General features: G+C 41.9%; 1 protein-coding gene across 7 annotated transcripts in view; it reads left to right on the forward strand.

Moving 5' to 3' along the window:
* Window positions 1-3,813: 3,813 nt before the first annotated feature.
* RALGAPA1 (Ral GTPase activating protein catalytic subunit alpha 1) overlaps window positions 3,814-19,340 on the forward strand; it is a 190,947-nt gene continuing 175,420 nt past the window's right edge. For 4 of the 7 annotated variants that reach the window (XM_054972958.1, XM_054972960.1, XM_054972961.1 and 1 more), the window contains exons 1-3: window positions 3,814-4,095; window positions 16,583-16,693; window positions 17,583-17,632. In XM_054972958.1, the coding sequence (XP_054828933.1) occupies window positions 3,990-4,095; window positions 16,583-16,693; window positions 17,583-17,632 (267 nt within the window). In that variant the 5' untranslated portion in view covers window positions 3,814-3,989. The remainder of the gene's footprint in view (window positions 4,096-16,582; window positions 16,694-17,582; window positions 17,633-19,340) is intronic. The other 3 variants (XM_054972962.1, XM_054972963.1, XM_054972964.1) reach the window with 2 other exon arrangements.

Raw genomic sequence — 19,340 nt, forward strand, 5'->3', positions numbered from 1 at the left:
TTTGAGAGCTGCAAGACATGATGCATTGAAGTGATTTCAGAGGAAGAAATGGGTTTGGGGGGGGGTGCCCTGAAAGTGACATCACAGGAAGGGGTGGGATTTTGGTGCAGTATGCCGGAAGTGACACCATTGGAAAGTGATGTCAAAACCTTGCTAGGCACCACCCCCAAAGTCTCCTGGCTCCACCCCAAAGTCCCCAGGTATTTTCTGAGTCAGACCTTGCAACCCCAACATTTTTATTGAAAATATGAAAGACATGGAAAGAAAGAAGGAAGGGGAAAAAGGAAAGGGAGGGAGGGAAAGACATGGAAAGAAAGAAGAGAGGGAGAGAAGAAGAAATCTGAAAAGGGGAGGCTATTTAAATGCATGTGCGTTGAGAGTACAAGAAAAGAGAATAGAAAAGGCTTGGAAGGGAAGTCAGGGAGGGAAGCATTGGGATCACTTGCCTTGCTACTCTTAAATGAAATACACAGTGAGGAATTAGGGGGGCAGAAAAGGAAGGGCTGAACACAAAAAGCAATCTGGAAATGGGAGGATATTAAAATGCATGCATGGTGGAGAACAGAATAAATAAGGCTTGGAAATGGGAGAGAAAAGAAGATCAAAAGACATAACAGGGATATAAAAGTTGGGGAGAGCAATACAAAACTACAGATGGGTTCCCCTCTCCCCCAGCTCCTGCAAAGGCAACCCGAACACCAACTCGATCCCCACCCAGCATTTCCCCAAGGGAAGGAAAATGAACTCCCACCAACACACACCACAGACATTTCTCTCTCTCCCCTCTGTTCACTCTGAAAACAGATCGGACTCTCCACCCACCCACCCCCCACTCACTCATTCACACATACACACAGGGCTTCCTCCTGTGTAAATCACTGTGCAAAGGATTCAAGCTGCAAACTTTGATTAAACAGCCAGGGAGGGAAGCATTGGGATCGATTGCCTTGCCCACCTGCCCGCCAGCAGCCTCCTGGCCCAGCGCCATGGCCACATCTCCAGTCCAGCTCGACCACACCAGCCTTGCACCATGCCCACCCACCACTGGCCCAACTGCCCAGCCAAGGGAGGGGGAAGCGGAGCGCATGTGTGCCTCAGCTTGCTGGCTGGCTCCTCGGCTCACCTCTTGCTGCTACCGCCACTGCAACGGGGCACATGAAAAATCTAGACATGAGATCCCTCACTGAGCTGACATTGTGTGTGCTCTCGTTTCCTGCTCTCTTCTCTCCCAGTGACTTCTGATGGAGGGGAACAGCTTACAAGCTTGCCTATTCCCCCTTCCTCCCTCACTAAAATAAACTGTAAGGCCATGGCGACGCTCAGAGACCTCTGGGAGCAGCAGAACGTATCTAGAAGAGCCACATGTGACTCCGGAGCCAGTTTGGCCACCCCTAGTATATATAACCTTTTTTTAAGGCAAATTTTTCTGGGATAAAAATCCCCAACTTTCACCACCACAGCCAAGAAGACCCTTTCTTAGGTTGCACGTCTAGCCTCAGATGGTGGGGATATCCAAAGCAAGGCCTTCTAAGGAGATTGGAGCGGACAGGTAGGACCATATAGAAAAAGGCAGTCACAAGCCATATAGGGCTTTAAAGGTCAATACTAGAACCTTGAATTGGGCTTAGAAACTCCATGAATTATCACTTGTATTGCACTTTGACTGGGACAAAAAAGGAAAGTTAGCAGTATGTTGTCTATTCCATTCAATTATTAAATTAGTACTTGTTACAGGAGAGGAGAAAGATTCTTTGGCTCCCTAGGAAGGCTCCCCTACTATTTTGACAATCTTTGATATGCAGCATAGAAACTTGAAATAAAACAGGAATCTAGTAGCACCTTAAAGATTTGCAAAATTTATTCCAACATAAACTTCCAAGAGTTAAGAGTTCACTTCATCAGATGCATGAAGTAGTCTTACTAGAAGTAGTCTCCACTGCATGTGGGGTTTTATTCCTTACTTTGTGTGTGTCTTACAGAACTATATTATGTGCATTTAGACATCTGCAGAGTACAGAAGCAGAAAGTAGTAGAAAGAGAGAATTCAGGGATAGAAAGAAGCAAAGAAGAAAAAAAAGTAACTGTAGACAGGGGACAATAAACTATAAAATGAGAACAAAGAATGTATTGGTGATCACCTGTAAAGAGGGGAAAGAGTTTATTGTAAATTTTATTGCAAATCATTTATTTAGTTACACTATTTATTTGGTATCTGAAAAAGTGAGCTGTGGCTCATGAAAGCTCATATCCTACCACAAATTTTGTTAGTCTTATAGGCAGGGCTTTTTTTCCGGGAAAAGAGGTGGTGGAACTCAGTGGGTTGCCCCACTGAGCAATCTAAACGCACCTCTGTCTGGAGAGAGGGCCACCAGCCGTGTGACCATTTTCAAGAGGTTCCGGAACTCCATTCCACCGCGTTCCCACTGAAAAAAAGCCCTGCTTATAGATGCAACTGGATTCTTGCTCTTTTCTAACACTATAGTCTGCCTTTCTCCCTGAGATTCAAGATGGATTATGCAGTGTAAGTCAATATAATCATATGGAGTTGCTCTCCTGTGTATGTCCGCTGCAAGCAAGATGAGATTGGAAGGCATGTGAGAGAGACTCTGACATCTTGGAATCTACATCATTTCTAGTCCACCTTTCGCACTGAGACTCAAGGCAGATTACACAGTATGAGGTTAATACAATCAGTATCAAGTACATTTCAATACAATACCATAAGGTAAACAGATACAGGTTTAAAAGACATAGCATTAGCAAGGATCCAAGACAGAGTAGAAAAAAATACTGGAGCAAAACATAACCAATTCTTGGACTAATATTAGACAACACTGAGCGCTGGTTGTACATAGGGGTACATATTTAAAGCAGCAAATATATAAGGCAAAAATAGTGATGAGTCTGTGATCCCCAACTTAGTGAAGCATCTGAGACCCCATCCCTACAATACAGCCCTCCCATTTGATTAAAAAGCCTTTTTGAATAGTTCGGTTTTGCATTGTTTACAGAAAGCCAGGAGAGTGGGGGCTCTTCTGACTTCCTCAGGCAGGTCATTCCACAGGATAGGGGCCACCACAGATGTCAGAATAGTGCCTGGAAAACGTTTTAGTAGGAACCGTTCTCCTTCAGGAGGAAATGCCAATGAAAAGTGCATTAACGACTTACTTCACAAGTTCTAATCACAGCCCTGAAGCTACAAATGGGTTCAAAAGTGAGTCTTGGCGCCCCATCCTGCAAGTATACCCAGACGCAACAGTACCACTAGCTCAAGAGAGGACGATGAGATTGCCTCACTCTGAAACAGCACGTTGCAGACTCTGAAATTTCTTCTAAATTCTTCATTTTTCGCAGTTTGCGGTAATTCTCCCATTATTCGAAAGAATCCCGTTCCCAAGAGACTGCGCTTATAAAGCAGTGCGCAAGCTTCTAAAATCCGAGTAGTAAAATCCCGCTTGCTGCTCAATGAATACCACCGATAAGGATTCGAGCTTAAATAAAACCAGGGAAGGAAAACAAAAAATCCTCTGCCTTTCAAAAAGGCCACGTATCTAGCGAGCACACACCAACGACCGTGCCGGCTCCTCTTTCCTCTTCAGGACTTCCAGCGCCGCGTCCAAAAAAGCCGCCCTCGGCCTCGCTCCCTCCCTTTGAGTCCCCGGACTATGACGTCAGAGCAAGGGCGGTTGCCCCGGCGACGATGGAGTTCGCACCTGACGGCTGTCGCGAAGCAGTGGGAAGCGAGTAGGGAAGAGGAGGAGTAAAGTAGGTGTAGCGGGGGGGAGAAGCCCAAAGGCAGTCCTGTCTCCCCACCCTCCTCCTTCTCTTCGCGGCCGCACCAACCGCTCCGGAGCCTCGAGGCGGCACCGCTTGCTATGTAGGGAGCTGTAGGTGGGGGCGCGGATCCAGAGGCCGCAGTGCGCCTCGTCCCGAGCTTTCGGGGACTGTCGCTGCAGGGAGGTCCCGGCCGGAGCCCCCCCGGGAACGGGATGTTCTCCAAGAAGCCGCACGGCGACGTGCGGAAATCTACGCAGAAGGTGCTGGACACCCGCAAGGACCCGCTCACTCGCCTCAAGCACCTGCGCGTCGTTATCGGTGAGGAGCGGAGGGCGGCCCCGAGGCCCGGCTGGGGCGGAGGGGAAAGGAGGCTGCTTGTTCAGAGCTGCTCGGGCTGCAGCTGAAGGGAGCTAGGGATGGTCTGTGTCTGCGACTTGCGGAGGGGGGGGGGGCTCTTCCGTAGGCATTTTCCTTCGCTGGGTGGGGGTCAGTGTGTAGTGAGATGAGTAAAAGAAGCTGCATCCCAGCTCTTCGTTGGCATGACAACCAGGACACTGAAGGCAATGTGGGGGTGATAGGTAAAGGGCCTCTGGTGAGCGTCGAAATGGCCCCCCACACCCTTAAAAATCCATATTCTCCACATCTTGTGCTGAAGAGCAAGATCCGGGTTCAGTAGCACCTTAAAAACCATCTAGGCCTGTTTGCATAGAAACCACATTGCTGTAATGTTTAATGAACTGTTGACACTTGGATAAAATGAAGCCAGGTTTTATAGGTATGATTGGGCAAATGACCCTGCTGTGTTTCTGTGTGTCCTAATTTTGAAGTTTTAATTTTGAGCATGTCCAAGAAATCCTGATTTTGTGACTTAGTTGTCTTCCAGTAGCTGCTACCCAGGGGTATTTGATTCAGTGCTGTTCTCGGGCAGGCTGTGCAACTGAGTTAGAGGAATGCACAGTCTGGCTTCCTGTGGGAAGTCTAAGGGATGTTTCAGGGGAAAAATCTGTCTCTAGAATACTTCCTGCATATTCCAACACCCACCCAAGAGTGTAGGAATTTCTCCCCCCCCCCCCCGCCCATTGGTCCTTATGTTGAGTTGTGTGCCTGCCTTTCCCCTCTTTATATTCTAGTTTGATGATGGAAGCATGTGCAGGGATTGATATTTTTCACTTGTGACACTTGTTTGAATAAGTGCTGCATATAGTGAAGTTACAGAGTTTGTAGGATGGGAAAGGTCTTCATGTTTAATATGAAGTTTAATAAGTTTAAGTGAATGAAAAGTGTTCTGTTTAGATATTGTGCCTAAGACATCCCCAACAGATGTAATGTTTTTCTGAAAATCTTTATAAAAGATGCAACTTTAACCTAGGTAGCTCTGTGTGCTTATGAATTGTGTATTTATAAATTCACTTCCCTAAAATATTGCTGCTTGCTGGGGTAAAGAGAGTCTTCTATTTAGATCAGCATGTTCTTTCCCATTCCTTAAACTAGATTAACAGATACCTGGATCCGCATTTCCTGTACTTTGTGATAAAATTGCTATAGATTCACATAAGTGTGTTTGCAAATAAACGCTCATGTTATTTAGTGGTTCTTGGATTTCCTAAAAATTATGCTGTGGTTAATACAAAATATACCAAGGAGTTTTTTTCAACAGCTAATTAATCTGAGCCTGTGTCATTGAAATTGGTAATTTTATGACTGTTTACTAATGAACCTGGATGATTGGTAGGGGGACTGTCTGGCCTGAGTTGTTTAGTTCTTAGATTTGATTATAAAAGCATGTCTGTTTTGACTGTAAGAGCCAAAGGACTAATAACATCTAACCACCTTTTTCTGCAGCTTGGTAATCACTCATACTTGATTGAAGTGCATTCTTCTGAATGTTTGCATGCTGAGTTTAAATGTACTGTATCTGTGGATGTCAGCTTCCATTAGATGAGTACTTTATGACAAATGTATGATAAAAGACAAATGTCCGATATATCTCAAATGCTCAGCTGTTCCTTACAGTGAAATTAGTAGCACAGGGGGAATCAAGTTCAGTGCATAAACTAGTTTACATTGACAAACTTGTACTTTGTTTCCTTTATACAATTCTAAAGGGTATTTTTTGAAATATTGTGTATATATTGGGGGAAAGACATGAAATTTCTGCATTTTTTCAGCACTATCTGAATCAACAAATACAAACTTTTTTTGTTATAAAGGTACCTTGAAAATTATAAGATGTATCATGATAAACTTAAATTCTTGTGCTTTTGTAAAGAAGCAGATTATTGATCACAGTCCAGCAGGCTGCTTGATAACCTTTGCTTTCAGTGGAAGATGTCCATGCGTGCCACACGGCGGGTGGGCTGCTTTTTAAACAGGAAATCTTAAAAATTGTTTTCCAATGAAGAAGTAAGAAGTTACACAATGGTGGGGGAGGGGAGAGGAAAGAATGAGAAGTAGATGCTTTAAAGAGTTTTTCTGAATTATGTAAATAGTGTTTGCTTTTTTGATAAATGAAGTATATTCTTAAGCCTTTATCTGGGAGTGAAATTTAACATTGACCACCAAAAACTAAGGAAGAGAAGAGTTAAAACCATTTTCAGAAGCAACAGAGGGTTCTACTTCAACAAGTCTCTGGAAGGGGAGAGTTCCTTTATTGTGGAGTGGTTATTGGAAACACTTTCCTGTATTCATATCTGTCTTATTTTCAGTAAATTGGAAGTTAAAATTCTGGAAAGGACCAGTTTGTTGAAATGTTTCTAATATATATGCTGTTTATTCCTTTTATGTCTCTGCTAATACTTGCTATGTGCTGTGTCTTTCCTGATGCAGAATTGTTTGCTGAAAACAAGCAGATCTTTCTGAGAATATGTTTGAACATGAACCTATGCTTCATTATTTGATAATACCAGTTTCAAGTGGTACCTTGTTTATGTGTGCTTGAGCCATCACAAATTTCTAATACCAGATAGAACACTGCTGTTAAATGTTCAAATAGTGCAAGATAAATCCCTTCTGTCAAATGAATGCATGGATCCATTGTACAAGTCAGTAGGCATTATTTCTACTTGGTTGAGGAACAAATGCTTTTGAGAGTCATTCAGTGATTCTCAAGCTGACATAGACTTGAATCCAGCTCTCCTGCACTCCATGCCCTTGACTTTTTGGTTATTTCCATCACATAAATAATAAGAAGGGGCTAGTTGTCCACCATGTCTCCACACAATCTATATGCTGAGCGTATTTGTTACTCTTTCCCTTCTTCTCCCAGGAATGCATTTTAATTACTTTCCATTAGAGGGGAATAAGGGAGCATCAAAGTCTGCTGTGTGTAGTTTCCATGACTGAATGTTGTCTTAGCAAATACAAAGGTGACTGCAGATATTTATATTCTCACTAGCCTTAATGTGAATTCCAGATGGTGGTGGTCATGGGGAAGTTGTGTTCATTTCCACAGAAAACAAGACACAGTGCTATGGTAGCTTCACTCTTGACTCTTGCTGCTGCAGAAGCAGTGTGACGCCCAGGTGCTAGTCCCTGCAGGCAAATTACTGTTCTGGATTATAAGGGAGAAGTTCTGTTGAATGATATTTTTTGCTTTGATTTAGATGCAAGCTGTAACCATGCAGCTGTGCTCTTCTAGCTATCCCTGTGTTCTTAAAAAAAAAGTACCCAGTTTGAATATTCTTCTGAAGATTCCTATGCCTTGTTTGCTCAGTTAGAAGGTATCATGTGTACACACACGCATGCTTATTTTAGAAAATGTATACAGCTAAGCTGAGAGCGTGCTTCCTATTCTTCAAAGTGGTATTTTTTAAGTATGGTCTAGGGAGGTATTCATAATGTTTCATAATATGAAATCTCTTAAGGCAGTTAACAGATGCCATAAATGCCTAGAACTGCTCCTCAGTCTAGATTAAAGTGTTACATCTTCCTGTTTTTCAAATTCTGGAACTATTTAATCAGAGTATAATCATGGGCACAGTGCCATATACTCCAGGGAAAAGAAGTCAACCACATGACCAACAGTCTCTGGGAAAAGCATTTTCCCAATCTCGTTTCATGGTTTCTTTACCTCATTATACAACAAGACTTTTTATAACTATCGTATAATTCAGTTCTTGCAGGCCAGAAATTACAGCTAATGGGGGCAGTCAGTTGGATGATCCTCATACAGGAGTGAAAATAGGAGTATACTGTTGTTTTTCATACCTTTTAAATCATTTCAAGAGAAGTGCAAATACACATCTAGAAAGACATTTCTGCTGTCTCACTTACTATTGGGTAACTGGGTACAGTCATATGCCCTGAACAACTTCATTGTTGTCGATAACAAGTTAGGTTTGTGAACATTAAAGGTGACTTTGTGGTTTGGCTGATTACTAAGCATAAGGGGAATTTTATTTTCAGATAGGAGATTTGGAACTGATTTGTGTGAAAGTTTGAGTTTCTTGGATGGCACGGTGCAGTAGACTGGTGCAGTAGACCGTTGTGCCAAAGGAGTGGCATTGCTTTCATGCCAGTGTGTACCAAACTATTTCAGGGCAGCACTTAAATGGAAAATTGAATACTGTTAGTAGTGGCCTGTGAGCACAAACAAGCTTTGACATTTACATATACTTTCAAGGAGAACAGCTAGTTTCTTCATTGTTTGCCCTAAATTGTTTAATACTCACTTAACAAAAAAAATAAATTGAGGAATGAACATGCAGACTTCATTCAGACTACTAGCCTATCTACTTTGACTAGCGCCAGCTTTCCAAAGAAGGAATCAAGCAGAAATCTTTCTCGGTCCTTACGATTTTTGTTGTTAGTTAGTTTTAATTGGCGTTTCCAGGGATTGAACCTGGAACAGTCTGCAAATACTCTGAGCTCTGTTCCATCATTTATGAATGAAGGAGCCCTTTATGAACAAAGCCATATATATTTAAAGAAACTTATATATGTAATACACAAAACACTTTCCCAGGTTAATGTAGCAGGTACAATTGCAACATTCTCTTTTGGAGAGCTAGTATGGTATAGCAACAAGAGTGCTGGGATAGGGATAGGGAAACCCAGTTTCAGATTCCCAGACAGAGAACTCATTGGGTAGTCTTAAGCCATACACTGTTTCTCTGCTAATCTACCTCCACAGTTGTGTGAAGCCACTGCATCTCAGCTAATCTGCCTCACCTAATGAACTGGAAGAAGGGAGAACAATGTATACCCTGAGTGGATAGAGGGATAAAAATGTTATAGATGATTTCTGATTTTATACACTGTTTTTAGTACTCAACAAGAGTGCTTTTGTTGTATAGATATTTAATGTGTGATCCCTCCTCCACCCAACGCACACTGGTTAAAGCTGCATTGCTTTGTCAAGCAGTCCTTAAACTGATGTGGAATAAAGAAATGTACTTTTGCTTTTATAATGTAAATGACCATGTATATAGATGCTACTATGTAAAAAAAATCTATTGCTGTGTGAATATTCATACAGAAATGTAATGGAGATGAGAACCAAGAGGAAGAGGGACTTAAAAACCATATTCACAATAAAGCCATATCACATTACAAAATACTATGAAATCAATCTTCAGCTGCTCTGCCATTTTAGTAAAATGAGTCTCTTGAAAAATTTGCATGCTGTATACAAAACTGCAACAAAGGAAAATGCCTGTGAACTAAGCATTACACTCTGTGGAAGAGGGGAGTATTTAGAAGGCTCATACTGATCTAATGTCTCAACACATTATTTTTAACTTCATTTATACCCTGCCTTTCTCCCCAAGGGCACCCAGAGTGACTTACATAATTCTCTTCTCCATTTTATCCTCACAACAACTCTGTGAGGTAGATTAGGCTGAGAGTGTGTGACTGGCCCAAGGTCATTCAACAGCCTTTCATGGCAGACCAGGGATTTGAACCTGATCTCCCAGATCCTAGTCAGACACTCTAACCACTGTACCATAATGATTCTCTTACACAAATGAAAGATTAATATACTTAGCCAAAGTTTTAGTTTATTTGAGGTACTTGTTTGTTTTTGTGGCCAGCAGTATTTGTTTTATAAAATGGGCACATGAACTTAGAGTCTGTATTGAGTAAGCCTGCCTTTTCATCCGTTGGCTGCATGGAAATACTTCTGAGTTTCAGAAACAGTTATAAATATCCATGCATTTCTCTGAATGCTATCATAAATGAAAGCTCTTGCCAAGTACATTGTGTATGATATTGTTAACAGTGCTCTAATGCAGTAGTTTCTCCAACACTGAAGACAAGATCTAGCCATTCTGTTTTTTATGCTGCTTGACATTCTTTTCTTTTTTTGTCATCATGTCTCCTCCTGCATCCCTGTTCTTGTACAGACTGTTTAAAATGTTCAACACACATGTTTGATTTAAGTCTTTTAGAAGTGAAAATTTGAAATGGTGCAGTGTTACAAACGAGTATTTCTGACACACAAATTAATACCAAACTCTAGCTGCAGTGGAGAAGCAAATATGGGGCTGAGTGGATGGGGCGGGGTGGGGGAGGAGGCAGAGTTACAGCTGTCAGTGACTGATGGGATAACAGTTGTGAGGATTTGTCTTACGATTTCTGTATACTTTGAACTCATGCTGGACTCATATTTTCAATTTTTTAATATCTTTTAAAGTAGGGCAGTTTGAAAGTTTTGTGAAAAGAAAGGTGAGGTTTAATTATGTAATAGTAATAAAAATATTTTTTGTTCAAGAGATCACCTGTTGATTCTGTATTCACCAGCCCTAATTGATTGCCAGTAACAGTAGTTGAAATATATCCTCCCTAGTTAACCACAGGAATCGTCCAAGAAAAGTTCAGATTCTCTGCTTTCTAAGAAATGTGTCAAGGCTGTGTTCATAACTGACTAGTGCCGTTTAGTTTCCAAACATCTCCTCCATAGATAGGTAATTTATGTGCAACAGAAAGGAGAAGTAGCTGCTATCAGAGTCTGGTAGGAGGCTGGGTTTTGTTTTTTCTGATCTTGAGGGTTGGCTCAGGATATAGGGCCTCTTTGGAAAACTGTTGAGTAATTGCTACTCTAGCCTCTAGGAATAAACGAAAAGAAATCAACAACATTAGAGTAATGTTGTTAGAACTTGTGTTAAGCCCAAGTAAATAAAGTTATAAATACCCTACTTAAAGTTGCTGAGTCATAGACTGAAGAATCTCTGTAGTCTGCCAGAGCTGTGGCTATTCCTGCCTTATTTTTTCCCCAGTTCCAACAAGATGGTGTATGTGTACTGTTTATGCCAGGCAAGCACTGCCGCTAAGAATGGGAGAAGCTGTTGTTGTATCCTGTTTCACAGCTGCAAGACCATTAGAGTACAGTATCTATTTTTTGAACTTTTTTATACAGTAAAAAAATAGAATAAAATATGATAGAAGGAAGGGATTACATACCTTTGGGGAATTTATTAGGTTTGTATTTTTGATATTGTTAACTGACTCTGCAGACATGTCTGTATAAGCACCCCTTATTAAAACATAGATATGGATCTTCTGTCCCCTAGTGCACTGACAGAGAATACATGCTTTTCCAAGAATGCAGTATTATACTCGGTCTCAAGTGGAGCTCACAAGATCAAATATCTATGTCCAGTTGTAACATTCCATATAGTTGTGACATTTACATCTGAATATTTTAGAGCCATTTCTACTAAGTTTATTGATGACTGGACAATTCCATAATGCATACACCAGTGAAACCATGCTATTTCCACTTCTATAATAGCCTGTGGTACCATTCATATTTTAAAAGGTCTGATTTGGTTTTAACTTTTGTTGTTGCTTTAATTTTAGATTTATAGAAGATTTTAAATGGATTCTACTACTGCCTTGCACTGATACTTCAGTATGGTTCTCTCTAGTTCTGGTGTAGTTTGGTGTAGTGGTTAAGAGTAGACATGGGCACGAACGGGGAAACAAATGAACACACTATTCGTTGTTTGTTGCCGTCAACAAACACGAACAAATGAACAGTAACAAACATGACCCATTAATGAACATGTTTGGTGTTCGTTGTTCGTGAGGGCCAGAATGGCCCCCTTAGGACTTAGAGAGCCCATATTCACAGGGAGTGTTCAGCAGGCTCTCCTTCAGCCATCACCCAAGTTTGGTCAAGATTGCAATACGGATCTTGGAGTTGTACATTTCCAAATCTGACGCCCCCAGGAAACTCCCATTCGATACAACTGGAGCCACCAGTTGACTTTGGCCCCATGTACAAGTGGTGGACTCAAAGGCGGGCAGCCTCCCCTATAGGGGGTGGAGGGGTTTGGCCGCTCACCAGTGGCACCCCCATGTGCCTGCCTGCCAGGCCTCCCAGAGGCTACTTTCCAGATGAATGGAAGTAAGGTGGGTCATGTTGGCAGCAGCCGGGCCTGGCGGGTTAGGGTAGGTGGTGGCAGGCCGCCTCCCCTCTAGGGGCCAGGATGTGTGGCTGCTTGCTGGCGGCACCCCCATGTGCCCACCCACCAGGCCTCCCAGAGGCTACTTTCCAGGTGGAAGTAAGGTGACTTATGCCGGCGGCTGCCAGGCCTAGCGGGCTTGGGGAGGCAGTGGTGGGCCACCTCCCTTCAAGGGGGTGGGTGTTTGGCTGCTTACTGGCAGCACTCCCCATGTGCCCACTCGCTAGACCTTCCAGAGGCTACTTTCCGGATGCAAGTAAGGTGAGTCATGTCGGTGGCCACCGGGCTTGGTGGGCTCGAGGAGGTGGTGGCGGGCCATCTCCCCTCTAGGGGGCAGGGTATGTGGCTGCTCACTGGCAGCACCCCCATGTGCCCGCCCGCCAGACCTTCCAGAGGCTACTTTCTGGATGGAAGTATGGTGGGTCACGTCGGTGACCACCGGGCTTGGCGGGCTCAGGGAGGTGGTGGTGTTGTGCTGCCTCCCCTCTAGGGGGCAAGGGGGTTGGCCGCTCACTGGCGACAGCCCCCCATGTGCCCGCCCTCCAAGTCCTAGCCCTAGCCCAGCACTCCCAGAAGCCTGACCAGATCAGGCACTGATAGTAATAAGTGTGAGCCCTCAGCCGAGGTGCCCACTGAGCTTGGCCCCAGTGCCAGGCAGCAGCCCTGGAACCAGAGGGGGGCGGATAGAGCCCTAGCCCAGCACTCCCAGAAACCTGACCAGATCAGGCACTGATAGTAATCAGTGTGAGCCCTCAGCCGAGGTGCCCACTGAGCTTGGCCCCAGGGCCTGGCAGCAGACCTGGAACCAGAGGAGATAGATCCCTAGCCCACCACACGCACAAAAAAATCAAGCTCCAGTGCACTCTCTCTGTCTCTCTCCCAAAATTCTAGCAACAGCTCTTTCCCACTCCTCTGCCTGCTGAAACTGAAAGCTAGAGCTTGGAACATGCTTCCTTTTATAACCAAGGTCCCATAGAGCAACACAGGAGGTCTGTGGTTGGCAGTCAGAACTGCCTAACAGGGTTTGCAGGGATGAGATTGGAGTTCCTATGGCCACATAACACCCCCTCCCCCCTCCATCCCACCTGGTCTCTGCTCCCCATGTAACCAATTTGGAGCTCCACACTTGGAAGGAAGACCTGCCTATCAAGCTAATTTGGGCTTTGATTGGGGTTTCCAGGGCAACAGAAGGAGTGCAGACGCAGTTCAGGCAGTCCCTGCCTCCGTTGCCAAGAGAATTGATTGAAGGCACCTGAATGTTTGGCTTCACAAACAGCGGACGAACGCGACGAACGAGGCTTGCGACGACCACTTGTTCATTTACAATGGTTCCTCATGAACGTTCGTATTGCTGTTCTTGCCCACCTCTAGTTAAGAGCAGCCAGACTCTAATCTGGAGAACTGGGTTTGATTCCTCACTCCTCTTGAAGTCGCCGCTCTCTCAGAGCTCTCTCAGCCCCACCCACCTCATAGGGTGATTGTTGTGAGGCTAATAATAACACACTTTATAATCCCCTCTGAGTGTGGCATTAAGTTGTCCTGAAAGACGGTATATAAATTGAATGTTGTTACTGTTACTTATTCCAGTACTCATGCAAATATTCCAAATCAACTTTGGCATATTCCATACATCTTTAATACAAGAAAATGTTAAACCTAAACATCTTAGGTAGTGAAATTATATCTTCCAGTATTTTGGGACATTATGTGGCCCCGTATGTTGCTGAGCCGAATTCAGATTTTAATATATCTGCAATTGCATGTACTGCTATTCCATCAGCTTAGAAAATGTATATGTACTCTGTAAGAAATTGTCATGTGGTCCGTAAATTTGTGTGTGTTATATGCTGTCAAGTCACTTCTAACTTATGATGATCCTGTTAATTAACAATCTCCAAAACATCCTATCATTATCAGCCTTGCTCAGATTTTTCAAACTGAAGGCCATGGCTTCCTTTATTGAATCAGTCCCTCTCAGGTTGGGTCTTCCTCTATTCCTACCGCCTTCAGCTTTTCCTAGCATTATCATATTTTCCAGGGAGCCTTGTCTTCTCATGATGTAACCAAAGTACGATAGTCTCAGTTTAGTGATTTTTGCTTCTAGGGAGAATTCAGGCCTGATTTGTTCTAGAATCTACTTACTTGTTTTTTTAACCATCCATGGTATCTGTAAAACTGTCTTCCAGCACCACATTTCAAATGAATCCATCCATTTTCTTCCTTTCTTCACTGTCCATCTTTCACATTCATAAGAGTAATAGGGAATACTATAATGTGGATTATTCATTTATCCAATGCAAATTTTCTCTGCCCTTCCCCCAATAAATGATATACTACTAGTTTTAAAATCTGGATTGAATCGCAATGTTTTTCATGTGGAAAGGATCAATTTTTAAATTACTGCCTCATTGTTCACCATATCTTTCTAGTTGAGATAGCTGGGCAAATCTTGTATGCTTCCTTACTAAGGCAAACCCAGTGCTGCTTAGCTTTTGGGGGTGGGAGGGGAGAAATGGGCTTCAGTTTCGGTCTATAGTATGTGCATGTTTTCTGTAACGTTCCGTTCCTGTGTGCAGGCTAAAGGAGGCATTCTGTGGTACTGTGTTCAATCTGGAAAATTTGAAGCAGCCTACTTTTACAGGCAATCATAACTTTTTTGGAATGCCACCTGAATGCTGCAGTTCTGAAGAGTATTATTTGAAGAGTGTTATTTTTCAGTTTTAACTTCAGTTTTGATCTTGCACCACTGCTTTGAGACCTTCTGTTATTCACCAGCTAATTATTGGATATGTTTTTTATATTCAGAAGAGATACTCTTTATTGCCAAAGATCCAGAGGAGTTAGCCATGTTAGTATGTAGTAACAAAATAGTAAAGAGTCCAGTAGCACCTTTAAGACTAACCAACTTGAAAAGCATAAGCTTTCGAGAGCCACAGCTCCCTTCGACAGATGCAGCTTTATTACAGTAAAGTTGATTGGTCTTAAAGGTGCTACTGGACTTTTTACTACTTTATTGCCAAGGCATTCTTCTGTTAGTGTAGGTAAATGTTAATAAAAATTGTAATGGTTTTGCAGGTTTAACATATTTCAAAGTCAACGTACTCTTAAATTCCATCAGAAATCAGTGTAGCATTCTTAATAAATATTTACTCAGCACTGCTTGCACTCCTTCGAATTAAAATTTTGCTGCTACCCAGAAGTCAAATAGTTCAGCACTTCTGTCCCCCCTCTCTCCATCTGTTACAGAAATAGATAATAACAATAGAGCTTTACATATGATAGTAAACCCTGGCCTTGCATGCAGTTCCAGAGACAAGCTTCCTCTATTTTTTTATAAGAAAGTAACTGTTAAAAAGTAAACTAAATATGTGTACTTTGTATAGTTCAGGTTATTAACTGTATCACAATTATTTTACCATTTTACCAGTATTATTTTAAATTAAACAATCTGCTGTTGATAGATCCTGTCTTTTTATAATAGTCTTTGCAAATTCTTTTACTTAGGTCAACATAATCTGGTAAATAAACATTTTTAGTAATTTATGAAGTGACTATTGTCATCTGATTTTAAAAGTATTCTTTTTTTGTTGGCTTCAGGCCAAGTATGGTTTCCTAGAAACCCCTTTTTAAGAGTATTTTTCTGTCTTTAATTTTCTAACATTATTTGTCCTCACTACTGCAAAAATCTCTTATGTAGCATCTGCCCTAGGCCCTTATATTGTATGAAAAAGCTGTCTTTTTTCCTGGTAATGTTCTTTGATTTACTCCTGTTAAGAGTGACATAAATCACAGTTCTGCTAGACAAATCCATTGCATTACACGGGTAAACACAGATATCAAATTTAAGAGATTTCTTTAGGAATTCAATGCTCTTTTATATGGGCATGCGTAAAATACTTGGATATTTTCTTACATATTTACTGCATCTTCAAAAACATACTGCTTCTGTGTCTTGTTATTCATGCTAATGAAGAGTTGTTTGTATGTCTTCTGTATAAGACAGAGTAGGTGGGATAAAACATAATTTAAAAGATTATGGGCAGATAACAATATGGGTTGATAATGCTAAGGGACTTATACTTGGTAAAAATACTTTTAAGATGTGGTAAGAAGTTATATATTAACTCATAAAGGGGTTGTTTTTTAAACATAAAAATAGAATATATTCCCTATTTAAGCTTTTTCTCTATAAAGTTGGCATTGCTACTGATGAGCTGTAAATCCCCGAATCTGTCTCTTTAAAATTATAAATATAAATAGAATCACACTTCTAAAATAGAAATCATGTCATATAGAATGCTTGTTTATTTTACTATACTGACCTTTGTGTTTTTCATTCAGTGTGTTAAACAATTTGCAATGCTATGTAATACTGAAATGATATTTTTATTTTGCAGAAAATGCGGAGTCTATAGATCTTAAGCAGTTTTTTGACCTACATTTTTCACACATATATTATGTCTTCTTTGAAAATTTTGTGACTATTGAAATAAGTCTCAAGCAGAAAGGTAAGAAACAAAACAAAATGCATTGTTTGCAGTTTAATTCTTGTGCATAAAGTTTATTAAAATTATTACCCAGTTCTTTGATTTTTTCTGCATTGTCCTAATTTTGAACAAATATTTTAAACATATATAATGTTTATTAAATAGCTAACAAAAGCTCTTATGCAAAAATGTTATTTTACCTATAGATAACTCTGCTGTTGTGATTAGTCCCATTAGTTCTGCCACTATTTATAGTGGTAAGGTGTAACCCTCTAGCTGTGGGACAAGGGACAAGATGGCAAAACATTTTTTAAAAATGCCTTCACATTTTGAGAATATGAAATGTAAAGCAGTGCTCTGTAATTCCGTGTGAAGCTCAGTTTTTGTTTTTTCAGTGGTTGCTTGTGTTGAACCGTACATTTTTTTAAAAGCTGGATTGATTTACAGTTTAGTATTTCAAAGCATATTTAATGTCTGACAGAGAATTAGTAATGGAGGGTTAAATGATGGGAGACAAACAATCTCTAATGGTGGGAACTTGTGGAAAGCATCTTTGCACCTCTCCACCGCACTGTCTGTGCCAAAAAACCACTCCTGAGGGTGCAGGAGCAACATGAGATGTTGCATGAGACCTGTAGTGGAAAAGAGGAATCAGCAGAAAGACTCTTGCATGAGCTCTTGATGCGTTGGTTCAAGAGCATGGAAGGGCAATTTCTGCCAAGTTCCCCGCCTTGCTGTATTCCAGAAGCCTTGGGAGCAGCTTTTCAGAGGCACATAGAGCTCCATTGTGAAGAGGATGGTGGCAAAGATTGATTTTGCTAACTTGCTTTGTTCGTGGCAGTAGGATAACTTTTGAATGTATGTTTGGCCTCTAATATTATTGTTGAAAGTATCCCCTTTTCAATTGTAGGACACAAGTCACAGAGAGAAGAACTAGATGCTATACTTTTTATTTTTGAGGTAAGAGTTTTCTAAATGTAGACCTTTATATTCAGATTTAGTGTGTATTCAAAGTACCTCATATACATTTTTGTTGGTCAGGAAACAGTTTTGAAAAGGAGATTGAAAAGACTAGGGTTAGAGGCCAGTGATTCAGTGATTTTATCATCATATTTCAGTTAAGTCATTCTATTTGGGATTTTTTTTAATTGCTAGGAGTCAAACTACAAAAGATGAAGGATTTTTCACAGTACACAGAGCTACTCTAGGTGTACTAGATACTACTCTAGGTTTTGACTGATGATCACATTGAAACTAATATTACTGAAATGCCTCTGAAATTTGATAATTCCAGATGGGTATGTGTGTTCATGTATAGCAGGGATCCCTATCCTTGTTGAACTACAGGCATCGTTAGCAGGGCTTTTTTTCTGGGAAAATAGGTGATTGAACTCCGTGGGTTGCCCTCGGAGAAAATGGTCACATGGCCGGTGGCCCCGCCCCCTAATCTCCAGTCAGAGGGGAGTTTAGATTGCCCTCCATGCCACTCAGCGGCGCGGAGGGCAATCTAAACTCCCCTCTGTCTGGAGATCAGAGGGCAGGGGCCACCGGCCATGTGACCATTTTCAAGAGGTTCCGGAACTCCGTTCCACCGCGTTCCAGCTGAAAAAAAGCCCTGATCTTTAGTAGTTTGAAAGAGGATGGTGGGCACCACTACAAAATGGCTTTCACCGGTGGTAGAGCCAAGCCTGTGCACCTACAGAAGGTTAGGGAGATGGGCAATAACACACACACACAAGACAACTAGGGAGAATAACACAGGGAAGTGGGAATAACACAACTAGAAGCCACCTGGGAGTAGGGAGATAAAATAATGTTTTACTTTTGGTCCCAGCATCTTTGTTTCTCTTTCCTTCTCCAGCAGCCACTCAGGTGAAGCACAATGAAGTCAGGCACTTATCCTCAAATCTGGGACAGGGAGTAGAGCAGAGAAGCGCTTGATTTGGTTGTGTTGCACCCAGGTGACTGCTGAGGGGAGAGATGCTGGGGAAGGGAGTAAAACACTGCACTTCACTCCTGGCCTTGGCATGTCTTTCTTTTCTTCAGCTGCCGGGTGCAGCACATGGAAGTCCAGCACTTCTCTGGTTTACCCCGTGACCCAGCTCTGAGAGAAAGCTTGGCTTCTTCCTCCTGTACCCAGGCTCCTGCCTCCCTCTCCCCTGCCCTGGCTTCCTCTCCCCTCTGCCTCAGAGCTTATCAAGATACTAATGCCCAACAACTGCCTTCTCCAGTGAACACTGGGCAGCATCCAGGTCTGAAGCTCCTTCATTTGTATGAAGGCAAGCAGTCACTGGTTGGCCACTGTTTGAGACAGGATGCTGAACTAGATGGACCACTGGTCTGATCCAGCAGGGCTTTTCTTGTGTTCTTATATTATGTAAGTCAGTTCAATCAATAGGATGAGGAGACAATTAATAAACAATGTAATAGGACTAGGATTGCAGAAATCTGAAACAAGGTGTAAGATTTAGACATGACATATGCAAGAAGTTGTATGGCAGTAAGTAGTGTGAACAAGATAGAAGTATAACAGCAACAGGTAATATATATTAGTAGTATAGCCTACAATCCCATTCCCTCTGTTAAAATGTCTTCCCAAATTATTCTGTTATAATGCAGCCATATTCTTACATAAAAGTGCTCTCCTGGACAGTCCTCTTTTACATAA

Source organism: Eublepharis macularius, chromosome 2, assembly GCF_028583425.1.
Source record: "Eublepharis macularius isolate TG4126 chromosome 2, MPM_Emac_v1.0, whole genome shotgun sequence".
Classification (NCBI taxonomy): domain Eukaryota; kingdom Metazoa; phylum Chordata; class Lepidosauria; order Squamata; family Eublepharidae; genus Eublepharis; species Eublepharis macularius.